The following is a 26,809-nucleotide window of genomic DNA, read 5'->3' as shown; positions in this document are numbered from 1 at the left end:
TCCCGCGGGATTTGATCCCGCGACCTCGATCTTTGCGGCACAACACCACAACCACTAAGCCACCGCGGCGGGTAACGTCGGAGTAAGTAAACACTGTCACAAAGTAATGAGACTGACAGCTCGCAAATGCGTACGGTGGGAGGAGAGGGACAGAGGTTAGCGTTGCACTGAGCTTAATTTAGATTGCGCCACGATGATGGAGCTAAGTTCCGTTCAGACGCTGCGCACTACTTTGTCGCGCGCACCTGCGCACTTGACCATGCCTCAACGTGCGCGGCCAAACATCGGACAGCTGCACCGTTTTGTCGAGGCGCACAGGATGTGGAATAACTACAAAACCCGGCGGCTGATCGCGCCATCTACCCTCCTCTCCTACTCTCTCCCACCCGTATTCCGTTTTGTTGCCTCTATATAAACTTCTTCACTCATCTCTCTATCTCTTCCTCTCCCACGTACGCACGCGCGTTCGTATGCCTGCGTGCGAAGCGCGCGCCCGAAAAAAAAGCGGGGCATTCCCGGCCCGGTGGCCCACATTCCAAGCCGCCGCCTTGGAGAAGGTGGGCCAGCAGACGTCGGTGTTCGGCGAAGCCAGAAGAACAACATCAACAAATACGACGACTTAGTACGCGCATGTGCGTACGTGTGTGTGTGTACCCGAGCGTAGCCCAGATATAAAAGCCGTTACTGAAGCGAGCGCCTGGCTAACGGCTACCCTCCTCAACAACAACCTCCCCTCCTCCTCCCATCAGGCGCACGAACTTCGCCTTCGTAGTACCTTTCCGCCATCACCTTACGCGCGCGCCGCCCGGAGACTCGAGCACATTCCCCTCTATTCTGTTCCGTGCAGTGTTTCGGAAGCAGGAGTGGCTGTATACGAAACGGTTTCAGCCGTTACAAGTGCTCCGCTGACATGCGTACGTGGCTTTCTCACAACTACGCCCTCGCTCCCCCCCCCCCTCTACCGCACACCATTTTTTTTTTTTTTTTTTGTTATCCTTGGGTCTCCCGCGCGCACTTCGTGACTGTCGTGGCGCTTTCTAAGTTCTTAGTCAAGATGCCTACAACGACGTCATCATGACGGCGACTTTGAGCAGCGAGAGAGCTCGGAAACCTGTCCTATTTCACTAATCTCAAACATCCCGGCAAAGGCTACTGCCGCGATGAACAAACGCAGCCCCTGTGACCACTTTGCTGGCTGGCAAGCTTATCTACACACTCAAAGAAGTCAGTCTCGGATAAAGGCGTCAGGACGTGGGCGCACTAGTTTGCGTCGCCCAGGTAGGGAGGAGAGCGTACCCGTGTGCTTCGGCACCTCTGCGGGTTTCGTAGCGCCACAGAGTTTCTTAAAAGAAAAAAAAAATACCAGAGGGAACTCTGGCGCTAGCGTCTACGGGAGCTGCAAATATGGCGATTTGGCCATAGCTACGTTACTGGATTAGCTTAACTAGATGGGAATGATGCTTAATACACGGATTTGCCTAAGATTAGTCTTTCTGGCTTCGAACGGCTTTGTGACTTTGCAAACTGCTCATTTTCAACAAAGCATTGCTTCATAAATGCAACAATTCGCTGTGATTAAGCATCTACGCGGAGTCTCGTCGCCTTCCGCATTTAGAAGAACACAGAATTGCTTCGAAATTCTGGCAAATAAAGCCAGATAAAGAAGCGTAGTGACAAAAGCCGCGTGAACTCGCCGGAAGCCACAAGCACGGATATCGAACAAATCCGCGAATACTTCCCACAATTACCCGTGGTAGCCAAATGACTGCAGCGCTAGGGTTTTCTCTAGTACGCTAGTACAGAATACTGTGCGCGTAGTGCATAGCCTCAGAGATCGGGCGGCACCCACCGCTTAATCTCGGAGGCCACGTATAGTTCGTGTGCTGCACGCAACTTTGCCCGGACGAGAACGTACGGGCACTCAATTGGGGAAGCGCACGCGTTCGAGCGGGGAGCGACGGCGAGCGGACTTTTCCGGGTCACGGTCTCCGTACGTGGCGGCGTCGGTGCGCGCGAACTTTGATGCACGTATGAATGCGGACGCGCCGAAGCGCAAACGCCGGCGCTCTCGAGGAGCGTCGAGTGGTTCGCGCGCGCCGTTGTACAGTGCGCCAACCGGGAAGCGTTTAACGATGCCTACGCAGCCCGCTGATCATCGCCCCCCCCCCCCCACCCCCACGACCGCAGCAATTTCGGACGCTCTGCCAATGACCCGCAAAACATGCCCGTCTCGATCGCCTACTGCGGGACACGCTATCGTTCTGTATAAGCCGCTTCAACCGCATGTCTCGGTAATAGTAGTAGTAGCAGTAGTAGTAGTAGTAGTAGTAGTAGTAGAGTTTCCCTTACAGATATGCTTATTTAACATGCGGGGTGTCGATTAATGGGTTTTTTAGCTGCACTCCTTAAAGAAAGACAGGTAGTGAAATGTTAGCAACCGCGGTAGTTAATACGTCGGACGGACATTTACTAACATTTTACAACCTATCTACCTACATAAGTGATGCAAAATATAGATGAGCTATAGTTTCTTTCATTACGTTCAATTAAGAGTTACGTGCTACGTAACCGCCCACGCATGGGCGGAACAGTACGCTGAAGATATTGATCGCTCTAACTTTCATTATATATCCCAATAGACATATGTGGTCACCGGTACCAGGATGCGCTCCCTAAGGTAGGGCTATTAAATACTCCCGAAATCACTCGTAACGTACGTGACACGCAGTGCCTCCAACCCTAACGTAGACCTAAATCTAAAACATACCAGCGTACTTGCTTTTCGCCCCCATCAGAATGGGGTAGCCGCGGTCGGGAACCGAACCCTCGACGTCGCCCTCAGCAGCGCAATGCCACAGCCGCTGGGCCACCGCAGCGGGTTAGGAGCATACTGTTGCTTCCTCATAAGAAGTTGACGAAAAAAAACTAAGAAGCACAGTGCAGCTTTCAACACAAGTAAAGCAACACAGTAAAACGAAGCGACAGTCGTGTGTCCTTGTGTCGCCTTCGTGCGAAAGCATGCCATCGTTTAACCCTCCTAGTACGAATGAAACAGCCTCGCAACACGCTCCTAATAAACTATGAGTATAACGAATTTTTTTCTAACGAAATCAAACATTTCGTAGAAGGTGACACCTCAATAACAACTGCATTGTTGCGTTCCCCAGCAAGCACCACAGGCTTGCCGTTCACATCATCGCGTCCTCTGAGTTATACTAGCGTCGAATAAATGACACAAATACGGGTGGCACACGATGCACTTTCGGCCGCGATCAAGCACGATCGGGCTCAATCGTGGGCTAGAGTGCCCTTGTGACACTTGCTGTAGAACTGCTGAAAGTTGGGCAAGTTGGCAGGGACTCGTGGTAAGGATGATGGTCCTATTGACATCTTTGAAACGTGGCGGATAGAAATAGTCACCTAGCCTGCTCGAGTTATTCAGGTTTTACAACACTTATCGCCATCTAGCGTTTGCCCACCTGATCTCGATCTTAACTTTCGTATTGAAAACGTATATCGCTATATTACACGGTTACCTACACTTGCAATGACTCCGCTTCTTTCAATGTCCTTTTCTGCTTTTTCTTCCACAAATACTCAAATCTACTCTTACTTATCTCGACTGCTCATCCGTTAATCCTTCCACCTTCTCTGAATCCCAACGCTGATGCAAGGTGGGCACTCCCAATACCTTAGCATTCCATTACGATCTGCCAAATCGTTTCAAGTCTCTCGCTCTCCCTCTCTCGTTGTTATTATTATTTATTTATTTATTTATTTATTTATTTATTTTGCATCACACACATCCATTATCCTGTGGCGCATATTTTCTCCGGTATGTTCTTGCCCTCAAGCAGCCAGCTCGGGGCCTCAAATAGCAAGGCACTGTTTCTTGCATTTATCCTACAGATTTTTCCCTCCTGATTTTCTTTCTTGCCGTTTTCGTCAAGCGCTATCTATCTATGAAGAGAACGACACAAACGGCGACAAAACGGCGTTTGCATTGTCCAGTTCTTTCCTTCTTGTGGTCGCGTTTGCACGCCTGTCAGTCTGTAACACGAACGAACGACAACCTCACTCACTACAACGTGCCTTCGCAAACTCACCTGAAAGTAACAGTCGGGTATTTTCTTTCTCGCCACGCCCTCGTTTCTGAGACGCGCTGCAAGCTGTCTTAACCACATATATGCGAACTAAAGTCGCCTCGAACGTACACTGCAACACACTTTCGCAGATTCACGAACACGCCGAACCCAGTTTTTCGTAGTCGGCTTCAGCGGAAAAGGCGCTACGGAAACGTGAGCTTTGGATAAGGTGGTCGACGACGGTACGGATACGACGGAGGTTCTGAGCCAAGACGAGGCGATTGCGAAGCCTGTTGGGAGCACCGACGAACAGATCGGATGGCGCTGACGGCGTGAAGGCTGTCAAAGTTCGCAAGTATTTGACGTTGGTATCAGCACGAGGCGCCGAGTTGTCGGACAAGGTTGCCGACGTAACCCCCAGGTGAAAGTCGGGAACACGTAGTGGTTCTGCGTTCCTCAAGCCGCGAAACGTATAAGGGTGTCGGTAATGTTGAAGTTTTCAAATCGAACCGACGACAGCAATCATCCCCGATCGTTTACCACGAGGCAAGAGTGTCCGCGATCTGCAAACGTCGCAGATCACGTGGTATGTGCACGTGACTGGGCACAGTGCAGAACTCGAAATAAGAAAGCGTCAACAGACGTGAGCTGAGACGAGCGATGAAGCATGTATGCCTCCCGTCGTTTGTGCGTCGTTGCATTGTCTTCACAGCCCTTGTAGGCGGCTACGATGTGGGGGACAAATGATGATTATGATGATGGTGGTCGTGGTGGTGGTGGTGGTGCTGCTGCTGCTGATGATGATAAGTTCTAACGGTATCCCATCGAAGTCGGGGTGGTGACAAATATAGTTACATATAACCTGTGTGGGCTACTCACGCGTCATAATTTCGTAATATAACACTGGCTCCTATGCCTGTGACGATCCCTGTTCCATATATTTCAAGCCTTTTTTTTCTTCTTCTTCTACTTTTTTTTTTTTTTGCTACTGTTTGAATCGTCTCTGTCGCAGATCTCTACCTTCGACCAGTTAACGATTTCATCAGTTTTGAAAACAAGCGCTTCGGGAAGGCGGAGATTCCCTGCTTTCCCACTCTTTGGATACCTTCGCATTCCAACGCAATATGCAGGATCCGAGTCGCCTCCGGACGTTTTCCACAGCGCACACAAGTAACGCCCAGTTACGAATATTCGTACTTGTATACGCCCTTGTTCTCAGGCAGCCGTCTATGTCAAACTCCCTGGCGCTTTTTGCATCCTCTATTTTGCATTCAATCAGCTGTCTTTCAAGTATAAAGCGGTGTCGCAGCGCCATCTGGTCGATGCGCGGTGCCTATAGAGCGTGAAGCAGGCGTGAAAATCGGTGCAAATTGCTGCCTTCCGTCGCGGTGGAATATAGAAGACGCCGCCGACGGCGACGCGCGAAGATTTACGACTGGCGAGTTATATATATATATATACCGCTCATTTCTACGCCCGACAAATATTGCGGGCAAGGCGCCAAACGTTGCGTGTTGCGAACGAACTGAATGCGGAACCTCGCCGATATTATCTCACCGCCACGCGTCTGTGACGAAGCCGAACCACTCTCTCTAAGCAAAGGTCGACTAAACAAGAAAAAAGAAGAAGAAAGTAAAAGATGGAACATGCCATCCAAGCGCACGGCAGTAGAAAGAAAAAAAAAGTAACAAAGAGGAATGTCAAAAGGAGTGACAGGCACCATGCTGTCGTCAGTCCGTATACCGTGACAGCCCCTCTATGCCAATTGCGAAACGCCATGCGTACACCGGAAAGAAAGAGCGAATCTTTGCTGTCATTCAGAAAGAGCGAACGCGTTCGCAACGCACACTCCCCAGGTCCCTTGCGAACCCACGTGATGTGCTCAGCTGGAGAGAGAGCACTTTTGGAGGTGGGGCGCGTACATAGCTCAACACCCTCTCAATATTGAGAGGGTGTTGCATAGCTTCGAGTTTTCTCTTCATGCGTATGCTCTTTGACATAATACCGCTACAGCTCCAGAACGAAAGCGTGGTTTATTTATTTATTTATTTATTTATTTCCTGAACTGCTCCGCATAAACTGGAAGCTGGCTACGAAGGATCGTTCTGCGAGCGAGAAGCCTGGAAAGTTAGTGTCACCTTGATTCTTATAGTTCGTAAATCCATTCGCTTTAATTACGCTTGATCTCGCTCGCGCACGCCACAGTCATCTTGACGAGTGCAATGGGTACGATTTTGCTTGAAAATGCCGGTAGTACTAGCAGCGCGTGCGTCGCCGGTGAGACAGTTTGGAACGATTACTTTCGAAACAGCTTCCAGTTGTAACTCACCGCCCTCACCCCCTCTGTTGTCAATTATACGACACATCTTCAAGTCCTTGGCGCAGAAAACTTAATAAAAAACGAACGCAACGCTTGCGTGCGCGTCGATTCGTGTCCGTTCTTTTTCACAAATCTTTGCGCTACGCACTAGAAGATGAATCTCGCTTCTATTCCCAACAAAACCTTCGCAAACATTGGTTGAAATTCGGTGTTTAAAAGGACCTTGTGATCTCTTCTCGTGTGGTCATTGTTCGTATACTGCCTTCTAATCGTCAATGGCTAATCGAGCGATTTTTGCGGAAATACACCAGGTAGAAGGAGATTTATAAAATAAAAGTTATCCTCAGTACAGTTCATAGCATTGCGCTAGATGGTTTCTCTACGAAACAGGAAGTTCTTGTTGTTGTTGTTTTTTTCTCCTGCTGCGCAGCTTTATTTACGAACAATCCGCAGTCGTTTCCTTTGTAACTTCGTTCTCTACATCGTCGATGGACGGAAACTTTCTGTTTTTTTTTTTTCTGTTTTCTCAGTACGAATTGGGGGTCGCTGTCCGAGCTAGAGTCGGGACTGTTGGACGTGGAGCTGTGTACTTTTGACTGAATACCTGGCTCGGTGTGCTTGATGGCCACTAGACATTGCAGCACAGTCGGGCTGCAGCTCGCGTGGAATAGTCCATCTGGCGGGATCGGACATCCGCTAACGATTTGGGAGATAGAAGGTGCTGCAGAGACGCTTAAACCCTTTATAATCCGAATTTTTTCGACGAAGCGAAAGAATATCATATCATGTGGATACGAATTACAAAAGACGGGGGAAAATAAGAATCCCGCTGCAGTTTTTGGCAATGACTATACCGAAAACCCAATATGATGTAAGCATTTCTTTTTAAAGTTCTGCATGAAGTTTTACGTGCTTTAAAGCCACGATTTGATTATGAGGCACGCTGTATGGTGGGGGACTCCGGATTAATTTTGACCACTTTAACCTGCCCTCAACACACGGGGCTCGGGCATTCTTTGCATTTCGCCTCCGTAGAAATGCGGCCGCCGCGGCCGAGATTTGATCCCGCGACTTCGTGCTTAACTTAGCCACCGCGGCGGTTGTGTTGTATACAAGCATCCCTTTTCTTCTTCAGACTTCTCAATCAGCACTCGTAATGGTGTAAAATGTAATCACACAATGTTTGAAGACCATTCTGGAGCCACCCAAAGCAGTTTACCTGCATAAGGCTACGAAAATTAATAGTGGAGGCCTATAGGCATGGACACGTGCGAAATATTAGCGAAAGCCACATTTCCTTGCCGCGCAAAGTCGACAAATTATGTTTTCTTTTTTATATTGCTGACGCTCACATTGCTGAGCATAGCTTTGTTGTTTGATTTTCTCGACGGTCGTATATATTTCCCGAAATGATTCCTGCTGGAATCGTTGAACCAGAGAGGGTTATTCGATCGTTCTATATAGGACAAGCATTACACCAGTTTACGATAGCCGGTGCTGCCCACTACTCTGCACTCACACACCAGCTACGCGATCACTGTACCTACACACCGGTTGCCGAGCATGCGCACATAACACATGCCAGGGGCGATGGCGGCAGCATACAGAGCTATGCTATAAACACTGCGGCATAAAAAACTGATGAGATCATGGGCACTAGGAAGCAGCTCCGTGACGTGGTGTGTGAGGCGACAGCTAGGCGCGAGTCCAAGTTGTGCTGGACATATGTCACGCTCACTTGTGACGGAAACCTTGACGCAGCTAATTAACGCTCTGCACTCGAACGAAGGGCAACGAGTCTCAAAGAGGCTCGACAAGCATGTTCTTTTTTTTCTAAGAGCAGCACACACAAAATGGCAAAGGAGCAGGCGCTTCAATTTTCGAGCTGCTAAAAAAGTAAACGAAGAATAAAGAGGTGTTTACGTAAGAAATGTCTGTAATATCCGCCTCGTGAATAGCGTGACGTCGCGAAAGCTATTAGCCATTCGGCATGTGCGCAAAAGCAAGTAGTTTCGATGGTCGTTCGACCTTACAAAGCACATGCTAGTTTTCTACATAAAGTCATACAGATGTTATTGGCATTCTGTTGATAGTTAGAATTATTTCTTCTGTTTTTAATATACGGTACTGTTGGAAGCACATTGTAATGCTTGTATTGTCACTTCGCATATATTCACTGTACTGTCACCTAGCGTGCCTTGCAACGTCTATGCGACTTGGCCGGGTGGCTGACAGGGCAAGTTCGTGATCGATAATCCTAAGTGTGCAGCGCTAAGGTTAAACGTGGACTAGACCAGCGTCGTCTGCTCGGACGACACTGGTGCGAACGCGTTCGTATTCCGCCATGCTGGCGTTTTGAGTCGCTCACAGACGGCGCAGCCAACCTTGCCAGCCAACCGGAGCTCACAAGATGGCGAATTCGACAAAAATGGCGTAATTCTACAGTGCATGGCGGCCGCGGCATGTTTTCGGCTCCACAAACACTTTCGGTGCGCGCAGCCCGCAATAGCGTAGCCTTCGAGATCTGTTTTTTTGTTACTCAGACACACCCTTTATGCAGCGCTTGGTGCGTGTGCCTCCCTCCTTCGCTGTAGTGTTTCGTGAAGTTAGGCCACTTAAGACCATGCCCACTTATGGCGGCAGGTACTGACGTCATCGTGGCCGCCATACATCCAGCACGGTGAAAATCTGCGCTTTATCTCGATCGATTAGCTCATCCACAGCCGTGCAGTGAAAGCCGCGAACAGGACAACAAAATCGTGAGCGTTAGGTCACGCGAATACTCCCTATAGCGCACCAGGTCGGTGCCCAGCCGAGTGCGTAGCTTTGAAACACCCGCGCTTCCCTTGGTTCATCAAGACGATTCGGTACACCAACACTTCCTTCTGGACATGCGCGTTCATTTTGGCCAGAGGAATCCTGCAGGGCCTTCCTCTTTGAGAGAACCCTCTTAGCACCTGCGAAGTGGCTGCCGTATCCATCTCTAACAATGGCAACAGCTGCCGAGATTGCTCCGAGACGCTCGCAACCGACTCCTCCTTTTGTCTAACGGTTCATCCTTGCCTCGTGGGTCGTTACGCTCGCCCAGCTTATTCTCCTCCTTCTTTCCTCGTACGACAGAGTCTCACAGCTGCGCCTGTGTGTCTGCAGCCTTGGCCGCGTCCGCTGACAAGGCCTGTTTTGCATGCAGGCATATGCAGCTGGCCCCGGCTACGCTGACTAGTGAACGCGGCGACTGAAGAAATGCGCAACGTACGTCCGAGGCGGCACGAGAGACATGTGATGGGGTTTGTGAGGTTCATACTCTTATGTTGCGATAACTGCAACAGCGGGGAGTGAAATTCTCAACACCCGGGAGGCAATGCACGGCTTTGGAAGAACAAAGTACAGTTCTCATCGTCATCATCACCATCATCATGATCAGCATCATCATATTTCTATGTCCACTGCATGACGAACGCTCTCCCAGTGATCTCCAATTACCCCTGTCTTGCGTTAGCTGATTCCAACTGGCACCTGCAAATTTACTCATTTCATTACTCCACTTCTGCAGTCCTCAACTGCGTTTCCCTTCAGTTGGCACCAATTCTGTAATTATAACAGTCCGCCGGGTATCTGCACCACGCATTACATGACCTGCCCAGCTCCATTCTTTTTTCTTTTCTCTCTAAATCTCAACTAGAATATCGGCTATATCCACGTTTCCTCTCTGGTCCGCACCGCTTTCTATGGCTGTTAACGTTACATTTAACCTTTTTCCTACCATTGCTCCTTGCGCGGTCCTTAACTTGTTCTCGAGCTTCTTTTGTTAACCTCCAAGTTTCCGCATCGTACGTTAGCAGCGGTAGAATGCAATGACTTTACACTTTTCTTTTCAACGACAGTGGTAAGCTGCCAGTCAGGATTTGTTAATGCCTGCCGTACAATGTAGTAGACCGCGGTTACGCTTCTGCCGTCTGCTTGAGCGTTTCTTGCACTTCGTCCCGAAAGAAATGCGGCCGCCGCGGCCGGGAACGAACCCGGGACCTCGAGCTCAGCGACGCAACGCCGTGCCACTGTAAGCTACCGCGGCGGACAGACTCCGAAGTAATGCTTCCCATTAGAAAAGCTTGCGCGGGAAAGCAAACAGATTCATCCCCGGAACGTATGCTTGGAAAGATAATAAAAAATAAAACGACATGCGTTGAATCGGGTACACTCGCGCCCGTTTATATTGTCACTGGCGAGTGTGGTTAGCCGCATGTGACAGCGCGCTACATCGTTGAAGCGAGCTTCGCGGCGTTCGCGAATCAAAGCAGCGAGTATCTGGAAGAAGACAGCTGGCGGCTGCAGTCGCCTGCCCGCAGGAACAGACGGAGAACATACGGAGACGCAGGAAACGGGCGTCTCGCGACCGCTCAGCGTGAACACAACTGCTCGTCTGATTCTCGAGAAAGACGCAACAATAGCGCTTAAGGATATTCTCTTTTCGTAAACGAATACATCGTCAACAAGCCACTTTGCTGCAGGTTCAAATACTGCGTTCTTTAATATTCGGCCCTTTAATAATGTGCCTGCTTTTCTCGTTATATTTTCCCTCTTTCATTTCTATACTTGCCGCTGTTGATGTTGTTGTGCGCTTAATTAATATTATTGACGTGCATGTAATGATCGAATGGTACCTACCTGCTGGCCTTTATTTTACTGCTGTTGTCGAGTAAGCGGGAATGCTCGGCCTCTTCGTCGGTGACTGGCTGAAAATAAACAAATAAGTAAAAAAAAGTTGGAATTCTTCCGGACAGGCCCAGCGCAATGAACGCGGGAGTTTCCCACGCGGGTGAACGCTACACCTCATTGAACGATCGCACAGACACGGACACTTGTTTAAGATTACAAGCAGTCACATTGGTTTCCCAAAGGCATGTAGTGGCTGGGTACATTGTATGTGACCCGCACGTGCAGGTGCGGACAAAAGTAATTGGAACAAGAGAGCTGTGGCCAAACTGCACCCCAGCGCGGCCTCGGAGGTAAGTTATAGAAGTCGCATCAGGCATGTGAGCAGGCTGGCGCTTATTGCCACTTCACACCTTTCGATCTCTCTCTTTACCCGTGGAATGGAGCGTCGTTCGCAGCTTTTGCTGCTAACAGTCGCTAAAGTGATGTCGCTCATAGCATAGCTACACCCGTCAGCGGTGTCCCAGAGGCGCGCGTGCAAACTACAGAAACAGCTGTGCCATCAGCGACATCGCGCTGACGAGTGTTCAGTCGCAGATGCTGCGAACGACCTCCGGTCCACGGGTAAAGAGAGGGATCGAAATGTGTGAAGTGGCAGTCGCCCGGCACACATGCGTGATCCAATTGCTAGCCCTGAGGCTGCAATGGGGTGCAGTTCCGCCACAGCTCCCGTGTTCCAGTTACTTTTGTCCGCCCCTCTACACGCAGCATGGCGAAGTTTCGTCGACCCATGGACGCATGAAACACAGACGTGCGCACACAGGGTGGCAGGTGGGCCATGGCCCCTCCTCGCAGGTCCGGGGAGGGGGGGAGGACGGTACGCAAATCGATGAGTGGACGGATGGATGGGAGAGGGTCTTTGCGAGACAGTTTGACCCCCTCTAATGCAGGTCCCTGCGCGCGTATTATGCTGGGAAGGCCGTATGTAGTGACACTCTGACCTATGGTAAACGCACCCGTTAGAGCAGGCAAGGCTTCCCCGATATCGGTTTTCAAACGTTGTCGCCTTATTCGCAGATGGTTGTCACAGCTTTACGAACGTTAGCCTGCGTTCTCGCCAGCAGTGCGAAGAACGGCACATTTATTTCACTCTCTCGCTCTCTTATTATTTTCTTTCGTCCACATTTACCGTCGTTCCGTCATTCATTCATGCATTCATTCATTCATTCATTCATTCATTCATTCATTCATTACATTTCACTTCACTGCGGACACGAAAGACTCGGCACTATTTTCTGCCGCGCACTTGTGACTGCATGCCGCCTCCGCACGCTCCCCGAGCGTTCGCAGCGCTGCACGCAACTAGCGAAACGAACGCGCATACTGTCGGCGTCGCGTTGTCAGCGGCAACGGCTCGTCGCAGGCAGCGCGCGTAGAAGCAGCAACCGCCGTTTGACGCAAGGGTTAGTGTGTCGTCCCGGCGTTTGCCAGACGGCATGGCGCGCGGCAGCGTCGCACCGAGCACCGCTGCGCCGTTTTTTTCTTGTTTTTTCTTTTCGGGGTCGCCCGAGGTCGCCGTGCCACGCCGAATCCGGCCGGCATAGCCGAAGACGACGAGAGCGACGGCTACCCCCCACACGCTTCTCAAATTCTCATCTTACCCATTCTTGTGGTTTTTTTTCTCACCCTCTTTCTCTTCCTCTCCCCCACCACCGGTTTGGAGGAAGTAGCGCGGAAGCGAGCACGGAAACGTGCGACACATGCCGCTCTCAGGAAGCGTCTCGCTGAAAAAGGGAGGCGAAAAAGACTGTTTTGAGTGAGTGAGTGAGCGAGCGAGCGGACGTGCTATCAACGAGTGAGCTGATAAGCGAGTGATTGGGCGAGCGAGCCCTACAACTTCGTGCGTCACCGGAATTAGTGAGCGAGCGAGTGAAAGCGAGTGAACGGTCTAAAGATTGAGTAGGTAAGCGAATGAGTGGGCCAGCGAGCCCGCTTTGGGTACGACAGTGAGGTATCATGGTTAGCAAGCGCGTCTGTTCGTACAGATTGAGTGGGTTAGTGGAGGATCGTGTTTGTGAGTGAGCCAGCGATTTTCCCCGCCCACGTGATGTTTATATTAAGGGCTACTAATTTACAGCGACAACGAATCCCAGTCCTTCAGAGAGTCTGTGACACAACCACACCCACCGTGGCCTCCGAGATTAACACAACGTGAGATCACGGAGGCCATGCGCGCACCCATCGTGATTCCCTGCCCGCGCAAGAAGTTCAGTGACATGCGATCCTTCAGATCTTTCTCACTGCTGTGAATGGAGGAACTGGTCGTTGACTCAACCGCTGACCTTTTAATGTGTTTTTATTCTTTGTCTTTCTTTTTTTTACAAATGCTTTAATCGCAATAACTTACCAGCCGGTTGATCAGCAGATGCTACGTGAGCGGAGTAAGAACTCAAGCGAAATCATTTTAAAGATTCTGCGTGCGTTCCTGCTGATTTCATTCCCTCTACGTCGCCTGGCAGCCTTTTCGAAGAATTTAGTGAGAGTAATTAAATTTGACAGCTTGACGTACTAGCGAAAGAACTGTGAACTGATGCAGTAGCTTTGTAAACGTCAGCATTGTCGTCATTAAACCTACACGGTGAGATGTTTCAGGCAGTTGCCTGCTCTGTATGCTTAGAAGAAAAAAAATGCATTAATACGCTGACGATCGATGAACCCGACTAAGCAAACCGGCGCGTCTTAGTTCTACTGGCAGTCGAGCACACGCTGTACGCATCGCAAGGAGAATGTACCTCGATGCACTATGCTACAGCTTCGCAAGTCTAATTTCTCAGTGTACCTGTACAGACTAGTGCAAACGCTTAAGGACCAGAGTTGCCGCTAAATGTCTTTTTTCTTCTCAGCCTAGGCTGAAATCAAGTGCACTGCCCACCTGCGCCTGCTTGATCACCGCCATGTTTTAATATAATTTCACGTTGCACAGCCGTACTAGAAGAAATTAATTTCTTTTTTCCATATGCCGGGGTCTCGCAGACTTTTGCGCTCGATTGTACGTGGCTGCATGGGCTCTACAATTTCTGATAACAGAGAGCTCCGCACTGTGGAAGTATCTACAAAGACGAAAAAATTATGCAGATCCAACGCTCATATTGGAATATATGTAAAGCGAAGCCTTAGTGCAGCTGGTAATTAAATGAAATACATCCAACGGCGATGCGCACAATTGCGTTTAATTTCATCCTGTGCAGTGCTTAATCCTGTCCAATGTTTATGCACACGAAAGGTCACAAGTTTAATATCCTGCAATTTTTTATACTTATGCGCTACGTCGTTCACAAGCTATGTTGAAATCGGAGTGAGGCCAGGGGCGAGGGGCGGGTATGTAAAGAGAGATTCGCTTCAAAAAAGACCGTAGTCTATAAGTTGCACTAAGACGGATACACTGAACACAACGAGTAATGAGAAGGGGGATCAGAACTATGGCGTGCCAGCGAGCTTTACACATACATATTAAGACGTAAGAACTTATCGTACACATGCAGAGCTTGAAGAATACAAATGAAAGTTTATCTGTGCAAAACAAAAAAATAAATGGACAAAAGCAGATTGCGTACATACTCATTGCGGTATACTGAACAGTGCTACCGCACTTTGGCAGCTTACACACATACAAAAAAAAAAAAAAAGAAGCGTGGGCGTGTGCGAATATTCGAAACTTTCGAATAACGAAGTGAATAGTGTCCTATTGGATTCTGTCTACGAATCGAACAGTCACTATTCGTAAATGCTAATATTTTGCGAACACTTTTCGAATACTTCAAAACGTCGACTGCGCCCAAATAAGCATAAAACTGGAGCAAAAGTGCGGTAAATTTTCACTCCCGCGGTCGTATAATAGACATAAAACATGAGAACTTTCGGAGTGAAGCAGGTTACGTCACTTAGGTAACCATACTTTACAGTCTCTACAGTGATCATCTGCACTCTCTGAAGTCCTGTGCATGCTAAGAAACTACTTGTTCGCTCCTAGTGCTTCATTTGTGCTTTTAACAAACAACTCTTTATAACGTGCTATGTAGTGGCACAAACTTGCTAACTTTAAGAATACTGGGATGTGAACATCGTTCTATATTAATTGTGATAACGGCTATTCATTATTCGAAAACTACCCGAAAAGTATTCGATTCGATTCGCTTCTGGCACTATTCGATTCGTATCCGATTCGGTCTCAAAAATCGCTATTCGCACACACGTGCAAAAACGCGACACGCATGCAGTGAGAAACTTGTAGTGGCAGGCGAGCGGAGCTTAGCACAGCTCCTCGTTCGCTGTCTGGTACGACCTCCGCTGTCTACTAGGTAGGTTGCCCGCTATGGTGACGTTGTCAAAGGACAAAAGGACTCGCGGCAGTTTAAGATGTTTTCGCTAACATAGGGAACCGGAAGCTGAAGAACGTGATTAGGTACCCAAAATTATCACTTTGGTGGCAAGGTACCGGTTCCCCCCCCCCCTTCTTTTTTTGAGGCCTTCCCGGAGGTCACATTTTTGATGGAGCCCGGCCTGTCAAACATTTACTTCTACTACTACCATTTTCTTAAGTCAGTCATTTATTCGACTCAAAACTGTTGAATAGCTGAGTTCCCTTATATTGCATAGTAAACGAGGACGAACTTGCCTCTGCAGCTTTGCTAGTTCGGGTGAGTTTCTCTAATCATAATCCAATATCCTTTGCCGTTTGAAAAAAAGAAGCACATTATGTTGATGATTACATTGTGTCGAAAGCTCAAGTGAATGGGTTGATTGATCGATGTCGGCTTGAAAGTCCAAAGCAATAAATAATTTGATGACGAAACAAAAACATGAGATATTCAGTTCAGAAAAAAAAAAAAGAAATACATATATTTCTTGTTTCTTTATTTTTTTTAGACGTGCTCCTAATTTGACCTTTCAGGTTTCCACGTTTGCGCACCAGATATACTATGCCAACCTCGCAACTATCCTTCTTAAATAAATTTCTCGTTTCTTCGAATAAATTAGCACGGCAACAATCGACAAATCATTCCTTTCTTTTTTTTTTCCCCCCTCAACAAAAGATGACGTGAGTTAAACATTCAATCATTTTGAAAACTCGGCTCTGTGCCTTAGTATATTGTTCTGCGCAGCATTTCCTTTTGCTTGTTCAGGCCAAAGCCCTATCTCTCGTAAAAACAACACCAATTCACAATCATTGTTGTACAGGGCGAACTGTTCTGTATTGTTGTGCAACTAGCGTTCATGCAGAGCTGAAAATTGCGTGCACTGCCTGCGAATAGGAAATGTTCGAAACGTGGTCACCATGACGTATTTCTGGCTCCACAATTACTTCCAGCACCTGCACTCCGCAAAAACATAGCCTTCGAGATCTGTTTTTGTTACTCAAAGGCCACTATCCCTGGGGCATAGATTTGAGCACCAGCTACTGTCGCCGAATGGATACTCCCGCCATTTTCCTTCTTCTTTTTTTTTTCGAAACCTTGCCACGGTTTTATTCAAAGCTATTTTGTTTTCACGACGGTTAGCTGCTTAGTGCGACGGCTGCCTGGAAACACAAGCTACGTTTTGTTTGGAATATATAGCCCCCAAAACAATTTACACCCTTTGGGGCGTATCTTTTTGTCCCAGAAACATGATCGTCATCTGTTACAACGAAGCTGTGTATAGCTAGGGCATTTCCATCGTCTCCGAACAACCCGCGAACTAGCTCTCGCGTTTTTCGTCGTCGTCAGCTTTCTCAAATGGCTCCGACGCCGCTCATCATTCCAGCGTATAATTTCATATCTCTTCTGTCGTCGTAATGAGAAGGCCGCGTTAAATTCTTGTTTTTTTAAATTTACAGTGGTATGAACCATTGCTTAAGGGGCGATGAGCCATTCATTGTCGTGCGTGACGGATGCATTTAAGAACAGAAGTGGTACGAGAATCCGTGTACGTGCTCATCGTCACAATGACCACCGATCAGGACAGCAAATATGTTCGCATACCTTTGTTCAAAATTCTATGACAACTCTGTGTCGGGTGCTAAACAGCTTCGCTGGTCATTCGCCTTCACAGAGTGGAATGGCTCATGATTATTTCTTGTGTGTCTTTCCTTTCATTAACGCTGCACGCTCAATACTTCCCGTTCACGAACGGCATGCGCGTTATCAGCGTTGCGTACCGTTCTTAACAGGAAAGTAGCGAGAACAGAAGTTTCAAGAAATGAAACGCAACAAAGACAGACGACATTTTTCGTGTGACAAAGATACGGCCCAGATGGTGTGAACTATTTTTAAAGTGTAGGTTTGCACATGCGGTGTCCAAACCCACGTCTCAGCGACGGTTGCCTCTGAGAGTCGGAAGTAAATCTCGAAGGCTATGCTTTTGCAAGCTGCATGCACCGGAACTAATTTAGGAGCCGAAAACGCGTCGCGGTTGTTATGCGTGCGTTTGATAACACATGGCAACCGACGACGCAGGGTAGCGTCGAATCGCAGAGATGTCTTCCAAATGCGTTCCTTTGTCGGCTGGAAGATGTTTTCTTAGCAAGCAACGTAAACTGTATTCGATGCTAGCTACAATTGGAAATTGAAATACCATCCCAAGTCGCGATATTCTATTCCTGCCTGCTGTCTTCCTCTTCTTCTCTTCCTTGACAGTCTCGGTATCTTGCTTCATCTTCGTCTGCTTCCGGTTCCGATCATGGAATCTTGTACACCAGATTTTATTATTATTATTATTATTATTATTATTATTATTATTATTATTATTATTATTATTATTATCGGGGGGAAGGCAGGCTTCTGTACACTCAGACTGCGGTAGATAACGCAATTATGTCATATCGAACGGACCATACTTGAATCGACGGACAACACTTCCAGACAAATCGCAATCTACACGTTAGATAATTAGCGAAAGTTATCGCTGATTGACTCCCTAATTATTGGTGTTGCACATGTCCCAAATGCGCAACTGAAGTGGAACAGTAATGGAGGCGTAGCGATTTAGCAGAAATCTTGTACGAGGTGTGCGCACTGGATAAAAAAAGTAATAATAATGAAGATTGGTGGGGAAGTGTATTGCTGGTCCAACCGACACTTAACAGCGCTTCATTTTTCCGCGGTGCCGAAACATGCTACATACGGTACGAGGTTAACGGCACGCTAGAACGTACTAAAAAAGTAAACAAATCATAAATAAATATAAAGGTCGCCAGCACAAGTGCTTTTTGTCATGACCTATGCAACCGTGCCAAGTACCCCGAGGGGGAATAAACTTTATAAAAGTGATCCGACAGTTTAATCTCCCCGAAAAAAAAAATGAAATAAGGAAAGAAAGAAGGAATAGATGAAAAATTAAGAAAAACGGCCGATTAAGTAGGCGGCTCCTGCGATGTCTGCATAACGCGACATTTCGCCGAGCTTACGTTTCTGCTAGCTCGGGTCATGTGCGCAAGTACGAAATATGAAACAAATATCGTCTAGCGTGATATGTCGTCTCTTCGCGACTGTACGATTGCAGGAAGACTGATGTACGACGCTGTGTTCCATGTCTTTAGTAGTCGCAGACAGTTCTTTTCTTTAAGGAACGAAATAGGACTTATGCTAGGACGAATTGTGCGATTGTTTTATTCCTGAAGCTTGCATTTACAGTATCTGCAATTTTATGCGAAAGAAGTGCAACCGGCTCCATTTAAAGGCAGCAATAATTCCTAAATACCTTCTATTAAGAGAGAGAGAGAGAGAGCTTAGTATCGTCTGTTCAGTGTTTACGTTTGACAGTTCATTTAAGTTCAACTAGTGTCAATTTCACTCAGATGGCGGTTCGCTTAGTCATAGCATGTACATTTCTGTATCTCACCGAATCCGCGACCCTACTTCATCGGAAAATATGCCATAGTGGTTAACACGAATTAAGGTATTTAAATTTGACCGAATGCTCAACTGGGAAAGTTACTTGCGACATATCAACATGTCGGGTTCGAATCCATGCATCATGAATAACTTGCTTAAAAAACAAACTCGGTATGCAGCTCTCACATTGTTAACGACTGTACAGTTTGGAAGCATGGGCGAAATGCGACAACTATGTGCTACATAAATGCGTCGGCCTTCACCCGCGAATCGCGCCCCCAGACAATAGCCCGCAAGCGTGGTCTAAAGATGTCTTCACCTAAAGCACAGAGGAACGATAAGGAAGTGCTCCTGTGAGGGGCTGAAAACGCATAAAAAGAGAAAAATGTCATCGCGGAATAAGTTCTCTTTTCGCAGACAGGAACGTTAACGCGTTGGAAGCTATCTCTTTCTTCTCGTAACTGCACTTCTAAGTGCCCTCTACCACATTACACACCTCGTTAAGCCAGTATTTCCTCTTTCCCGTATCGTTAATAGTTTCCTTACTAGCTGCCGTGTTGTCGCCTTTCTCGAAATGAACCTCATCTCCGAAGTGCCATTTCCATTTAGTTTTATTGTTTTTATGAGGCAGTAGCTGTAATGACCGTAGATCCCGCAAGGAGAACGTCCCACGCGCACGAAGACAAGCTATGCAAACACACGAACGAAAAAAAAGAAAAACGCAATCCGCGCTTCGGTCGTCTCTTTTGTTTCCCCGTGTCATGTGCTCGCACACACACACAAACACGACGCAGCGGTCTCTCTTGATCGATTTGTAACTGAATTAGGATGATTCATATTGGCCGACAGCGCGTTGTCGTCTGTTGCCGTCACCGAATTGATTTTCGTGTCCCTACCGTCCCGTTGTGCCGCCAACACAAGCCAGGTGCGTGCACGTTTGAGCGCTAAGCGCGGTAGGCGGCGGCCTGTCTGCCCAGTTAGAGAAGCAAAAGAGGAAGAAGAGAAAGCAAAAAGAAAAAGAAAGAAAAGGAACAATCGAGATAAGAAAATAAAGACCGCGCCGACGGCGGTAGCGAGCCCGGCCACCGGCACGCCCGCCTCTTCTCCCTTTGCCGGCCGCGCCTCGCTTCTGCCGCTGCGGCCGTTCAGGTGTCGTCTGCTGCAACGGGTCTCTCTTCTGTTTCTCCCAACCGTTCCCAGGTGGCGGCGCCGCTCGGTCACGTGACCCGACACTCGTGAAGTGCCACCCGGTCTCTCCCGAGATCCACCTCTGACACTGTGGACTGTGCGTCGGCTATCCAGTGTCGCCCCAAAATGTACCACCTGCTCAGCGAAATCCGGGATTTTTACAACAAAACCTTGGAGAGCGGAGGTAAGCCCGTTTCCGTGACCTTTTCCATTCATTCGAGCGCATCCCTCGGCACGGGGCACCGCGACCGCCTAGGCCTAATGCCGGTTTCTCTGGCCCTGCCTACGGAAACCAAAACACGAACCAAACAACAACAACAAAAAAGTGCGGACCGCGAAACTTACGGCCAAGCGAGCACCCTCCTCCCATCCCTCCCTCCACGCCCGCTGATCTCGACGCGTGCAAACGACGTCCTTGCAGGACGCTTTTTTAAAGAGCCGGGCGGCCAGGGGGCTTGGGAGTGGAGGGGTACCCGAAACTGTAGTAGTCGCTTTGGTTCGATTTTGACGAGGCAGAGAACAAATAAACGTGCGCGGCGTGTGTTTCGCTGCGAACTCCGACAAGAACGCAGACAGCCGGTACTCGTACCAGCCACCATACAAACAAGCCTGTATTCGTACATTTAACCTGGCACTGTAGCGAGCTTCGCGATGCGCTAAGAGGAGGATTGCGCGGTGCTCGGAATAAATCCTGCCGCCGCTGCTGCTGCTGCTGCCGGGAGCGTCATCCGCGCCGCGGTCACCGAAGGTTGCGCTGAGCTCCCATCTCTCGCGGCAACCAACCGCCCCTTAGGGCTGGCTCCGCGGTAGGCCGCGCTGTGCATGGCGTGTGTGTTTATTCCCGAAAAACATGGGAGGGTTTGAGTGCGGGCTCCGCTATTTTTCGATGCCCGGGCCTGCCTCGCTTTAGCAGCACCGTGGTTTCCGATGCTCTCGCGTGTGTGCCGCGCCGACCCGCACGACGGGCCCGCTCGCTCGCTTCGATACACATCCAGGTTACGTAAGTAGCGGGCGTCGTCGCCAAAAGGCCGAACTCTCCACCCCCTCCTGGTCGCTCGTGGTCGAGTGTTGTGGTGCCGTCTCAATTCGCGTTAAGTGGACGTATCCTCTTACCCGCTTAACCCTAAGTAGCTCGGTCGATCTCTTACGGAGGGCGGATGGCACCCTTGTCTTTTTTTTTTTTTTTCCATCTCCCGCTCGTTCTTTCCCTCGAGTTTGCGAGCGGGCACGAGAGGAATCCGTGACCTCGTTTAGTATGCCCTCGAATGCTGCAGATTCCTTGTTCGTTTCACCTTCTTTATTATATATATATATATATATATATATATATATATATATATATATATATATATATATATATATATATATATATACATACACTTTGCCGTGTTCCGCCTTTCCTCCTGGTGGGTTAGCTCGCCGATCTCTGCAGCCAGTTGACTGAGCATTGGTAGCGTATACGCCTTTTATTCGTGCAGCACCGTTCACGTCGTTTTGAGGGAACGGTACCTCCGCCAATGACGGTCCTGTTTCGGCCGTTTCCTTCCTAGTGTCCAGCGCGTAGCTTCGCGCGAAAGCGCCATTCATTCTCGAAAGCTGTGGCTACTTGACACCACCGCGAGCGGGCTATGTAATACGTGCTGCGGTATGTTTGTCGCTGCGTCCGGTGTGAGCACTTCAGCGATGTGCAGCTGCTGTGGCGGCGTTTGTGCGTGCAGGTGGGTTGGGTCCAAATGCGGCGTCGAGTCCGTGCGAACTCGGCGATTTGCGTCGGCGTCGCGTGCCCACTACTGCACGCTCGCGAGAGAGCGCACATTGTGTAAGACGCTGTCACTCGCGGATCATGCAGCATTTAACGTGATAGCCCGATGTGTGGAAGAAGATCGTGTATATATTAAGAGGTGCCGCGTTTCCAGAAAGTCAAGGGCGGCGCGTTGGGCTTTTGGCCAGCTTTTGAATGGATAAGGGAACAATCTCACGCCCCCCATGTTATAGCTCTTGTCCGTAGCCGATGTTTTCCCTCCTTGTTCAGGTTTGAGATACTAGCGCGTGGCTGTTGATTCGTTGCTATTGAGCTCTCGTGAGATAACGGCAGCTTGAATATGCATTAATCGTTGGCACCAGTCTGAGTGATCCCTCTCTCCATATTATAAATCGGAAATCAAAAATTGCACTCGTTCCGCAAACGTTTTGCGAATATCGTCGCGCCGTAAAAAAAAAGAGCGAAAAGGCCGGATCCGTGCCTGTGGGCCCGTTTCGCTGCAGCGCTCGTTAGTCACCGCTAACTTTGTCGGCGAGTGAAGCCGGCCGCTTTGCGTGTGACGCAAGTCGGTTCGTGAGACACACACGCGTCGGGTGCTGCGGAACTGGCATTTTGCGCGGAGGGAGCTGGCTCGCTTCGGCGCAGGTGAACATCCGCTTTGCCGGCTGCCGTTTGCAGTTTCTCAATTTTTTTTTTTTCGTTTTATCATTGCGCTTTGTCGCGAAACCTCTACCTTTGCGTCACCTCGGCAGGGTTAGCGCTTAGTAACCGCGCACGTGCTTGGTGAAAAGCTTCGATGCGTGTTTCGTGTGGTGCTATTTTGGTGATTTCGCCACGCGCGATTACGCAGACACGGCGGCGGGCGAGCTGCCAAACCTCTTCGCGCTTTGCAATTTTTCGATGTTTGGAGAAATCGCTCCTGCGGCGTGGACGGGGCAACCAATAACAACGCCGGTTACCACACGCGTCACGACCTGCCTGGCGGCGTATTTTTTATCTTCGTCGGTGAAACGGCGGAAACGGATACACGGTACTAGAATGAAAGGAGCAACGCTGCTTCCTTCATTGTTGTGCGTCTGTCCGTGCAATTAGTCAAGACTATCCAAGATGCCATTTCTGTTCATTTGTTTCGATAGATTAATGAGCTCAAGCACGAAAAACGTTCTATGGTTTGCTTCTCTTTACCGACAATGATTCAAGCTTTTTGGCTAGGTGCCCGTAAATGCGAAAATCGCAATCGACGCGATCGGTGCACTTGAAACGGGAATGCGAAGTCCGCATGTGCGGATACCGCATCTCCGGGAAAAACAAAACACGCAATACTAGATTCGCACATACGCGGCATTTCGCGGCGGCGGCGGCAGCAGCAGCAGTTTTGCCTAATACATATGCGCATTTAGCGAATTCGCCATACAACGAACGCACTTACCCGCTTGCTTCCCGTTCGCTTCGTTTTGCAAAATCTGGTCACGGGTGTTTGCGTCTACCAGCCCGGTGAACGTAATAAACATGCACTTCGAAATCGCGCGTGTATCGTTCACATGTGGCAAACCGGGTCACCCTCCCTGTCTACGCGCCTGCTTCTTCGAAACAGTGGCTGCACCCCGAGACATTTCCTTGCTCAAGCACTGCAGCTCACTAGCGAGAATTACGCCATTTAGACCAACTATAAGCCGATAACAAGTTCCCCGTACGTCGGTCTGAAAACAGCTCTAAGGAGAGTTCAAATAAGCGCTCGGAGCACCCTGAAATCCTGAAGATTTTGTTCTGGACGTTGGCACGTCAAACTCGCTTCGCTTAGTGCATTCGGATGCTCAAGTTTTCAGGAGTCCTAAGATAACTATACACTCACGTGTCATTTGCGACCTTCCTTATCCTTTTCTCTTATTTTTTCGTTAAATAAAGGCCCTCAGCCCCTCCATATCATAGAAAACTAGCACGCCTCATAGCGCCCTCAAGAGTAACTATAGTAGCTTCTCTGCGAAGCAGTTTCGATTTCGTTTCTCAGGTATGTGTGTCGTGACGTGACTCAGAAGGTGGTCACGTGGGAGCAGGGCATCGTGAAGTTTTGGCGCCTCCGGCTCGCTATGGTCGTCTGCTAAATATTTCTTTTTAAAATCGTATTGCATGCGACTTTATTTCGTGTCCCCATGATTGCCTTTCGTATTCAGGTTTATATTGTGTCACTCCACGGTACTTAATACCGTAGCCCAGCTATGTCGTCCCGAAACTTAATGCAGCTTTGTGCGAACAGCAACATCGCGCATTGCGCCGTTTTTCCTCCTGAAAGCATCCCGCGGCAGGAGTGACAACCGCACGTCAAACAGGCACGCAGACGCGACGGTTACCGATGCTGAAGTGAATAGCGAAACGATTCTTTTTTGCTGTTTCTGTTGCTTAAACAAACGCCGTGGTAATGGCACGTGTACGAAAAACATACCGGCGTCTATCGTTCCGAGCTGTGTGTGTCAATTCGTTGCGGGCTGTGCGTGTGTGTGTGTGCGTGTGTGTGCGTGTGTGTGTGTGTGTGTGTGTGTGTGTGTGTGTGTGTGTGTGTGTGTGTGTGTGTGTGTTTATTATTGCTCTTACAAATGTTGCTATGCGTGCACACCGTTGTTGGACCGAGTGAAGCGAGTTCGCTGTCGAGTGCGTTTTGCAGCTAGCGTCACTTTGCCGTGTCGCTAGTCTGCGAATGACACCGACCCAAAACGACGCAGGCTTTGAACTGAAGCCGAGTTTGTCCGTCAGGTATCGGTTATACCACATGTGCCGGGATGCTGTTCTGGACACGGAACAAATACCGCCATCTTGTCGACTTCGCCATCTTGAGCGCTCTGATTGGCTGAGAGCGCTGCTACGGCCTCTCTGGATCGAAGTGCCACCATTGCATAATTTGACAATATGGCGGAATGTGACGATGTCCAGAGCAGCACCCTGGCAAAGTGAAAAAGTGCGTCAGGTTAGCGTGGACGTAGTTTAAAGTGAAAGACGCGAACGGGACTAGCTGCGAAGGTGGAGACATCTTGCGGGGGCGCCATGTCCCCTAAAAGCGCTCGGAACTGTGACTGTGTTTTACTAAACGGCCGATAAAGGTGTCGCGACATAATCGTCACGGACGAGGTTCGATGCCTCCAGTGGGGGCGGAATGCAAAAAAATAGAAAAAAGCTCGTGTACCGTGCCTTGGATGCGCGTTAAAAAGAATACTAAACATGAAAATAAGTGTTGGTAAGCTGCGCTTCTACATTAGCTAATTAATAGTTAAAAAATTAATGTAGTTAATAAGGAGTAGTTAATTATTTATCGCTAAAGATGGACTGCATTGCTTTCTAAGGAGTCAAAGGCTGAACTTCGCGAATTTCAAAAACTTTCCCTGTGCCACAGCGTCTCAAATACGGGAAAGTAATTTTGATGCCCCTGTCGCACGGGCCCTCGCGAACTTCATTTAACTCCTTCGTCTTTAAAGACGTCAAGGGAGTGGCGCTCCATGTCGCACAGTCTCCCTTGCACCAAAGAAGTTAAATCGTGATTTTGACGAAGGGAGTTCGGCAATGACCATTACTGCTGGATGGAGTACTTAAAAGTGCCTTGCGGTAACGTACAGCAAGCTTTCTCGCTGGGATTTTATTAATTACGTACTGCGCAAAACAAGAAAGAAAAGCTGTCTGACGGCGACTGTATATGTGAGCAGTTGCACGCGGATGTAAGCGCAGCAGCGCCGTTTCCGTCCCATGCGGCGCCCGTCGAAAGCTCGCACTGTGCCGTGTAGCTCGGCCGCAACTCCATAGCCTTGACGGAACACTACGTCGGCCCAGCGACTGGTTTAGTGTTGCTCTTAACGCCGTAATTTGTAATCACAGTCGTGCCATGCAGGAATGTTTATGACGCATTCTAATTGAAAGCCGCGGCACGAGGTGTCGCCACTATAGAGCTGCTGCTTGACCCGTTCACTTCTTTCGGTGTACCTCCACGCTGCGGCAAATATCTCCAAAGGTCGTTCTTTTCACCTGCATTATAGACAAGTAGTATCGAAGTACGTTGGTTCTTTTCACCTGCATTATAGACAAGTAATATCGAAGTACCGTGGCAGGTCGTGTCATACATGCAGAAATGTATTCGTTATTAATACAGCGTGTTTCATTTCTCACGCTGCGCACCCGATACATAATCGGGAGTGCCATGCGCTTTTAAGCGTCCCGCGGCACTCCTAGAAGGAAAGTAGCGGGTCGCATAGTGTTACGGAAAGGTAAATCGCATCTCATTAGATACGGCAATACCGTGGAAACGAGACACACAGAGCACTATCCCCCTTGCAAAAGTAGTTACTGAAGGCATGTTGTCTTATGATTTCATTTTATTGTATTCAATTGATGTTCTGTTGAATTTTATTTGATACAATGGATATTCTATTGTATTTCGACAGAATGTCTATTCAATGCAACATAATCCGGCAGTGGGACTTGCATGACGACTGTCGTAAGGGAGGGCGCTGTGTCTTGTTCCTACGGTCGTCCCTTGTCTAATGTGCTGTGATTTAAAGCTGTTAAGCGAGTCCAGTTAGTCTGAATTTACGTTTCGGTTGCAGAAAGGAAATGCGCGAAAGGTTGACCATTATCGTTGTCCCACAAAACTGGCACCCTAAAATGTGCAAGGAAGTTTTTGGTGTATATTTTCACGTGACGTCACGGATGCGGCTTCTCACCGTTCTAGTACCCGAACATGGCGGCCACGATGAAATCAGTGCACCATATTATCATACTTCGCTTTTTTTTTTTTTGACGATGGCGGTTATTTTTAACCGATTATCACTGTTAACGATTTGTCGCTCTGCCCATGACGCGTCTGTGGTGCTGTCAGGTTTGTTGTTTACGCAGCTTCTCGACCCAATTTTGGCGATGACGTCAATGCAAATAAGCCAGGCGTGTTCAGTAT

At 48.7% G+C, this 26,809-nt stretch overlaps 1 protein-coding gene and 1 long non-coding RNA gene across 3 annotated transcripts in view; one reads left to right on the top strand and one right to left on the bottom strand.

Moving 5' to 3' along the window:
* The window catches only part of LOC142560100 (very long chain fatty acid elongase 7-like), a 95,110-nt gene that overhangs the window by 54,649 nt on the left and 13,652 nt on the right, over positions 1-26,809 (top strand). For both annotated transcript variants that reach the window (XM_075671918.1, XM_075671919.1), the window contains exon 2: positions 20,130-20,301. In XM_075671918.1, coding sequence (XP_075528033.1) covers positions 20,244-20,301 — 58 coding nt within the window. In that variant the 5' untranslated portion in view covers positions 20,130-20,243. The remainder of the gene's footprint in view (positions 1-20,129; positions 20,302-26,809) is intronic.
* The window catches only part of LOC142560105 (uncharacterized), a 72,661-nt gene that overhangs the window by 40,503 nt on the left and 5,349 nt on the right, over positions 1-26,809 (bottom strand). Inside the window, exon 2 of the long non-coding RNA XR_012823306.1 lies at positions 11,071-11,138. This is a non-coding gene — a long non-coding RNA (uncharacterized LOC142560105). The remainder of the gene's footprint in view (positions 1-11,070; positions 11,139-26,809) is intronic.

Source organism: Dermacentor variabilis, chromosome 10, assembly GCF_050947875.1.
Source record: "Dermacentor variabilis isolate Ectoservices chromosome 10, ASM5094787v1, whole genome shotgun sequence".
NCBI lineage: Eukaryota > Metazoa > Arthropoda > Arachnida > Ixodida > Ixodidae > Dermacentor > Dermacentor variabilis.
This window is presented reverse-complemented; position numbering and strand designations above follow the sequence as displayed.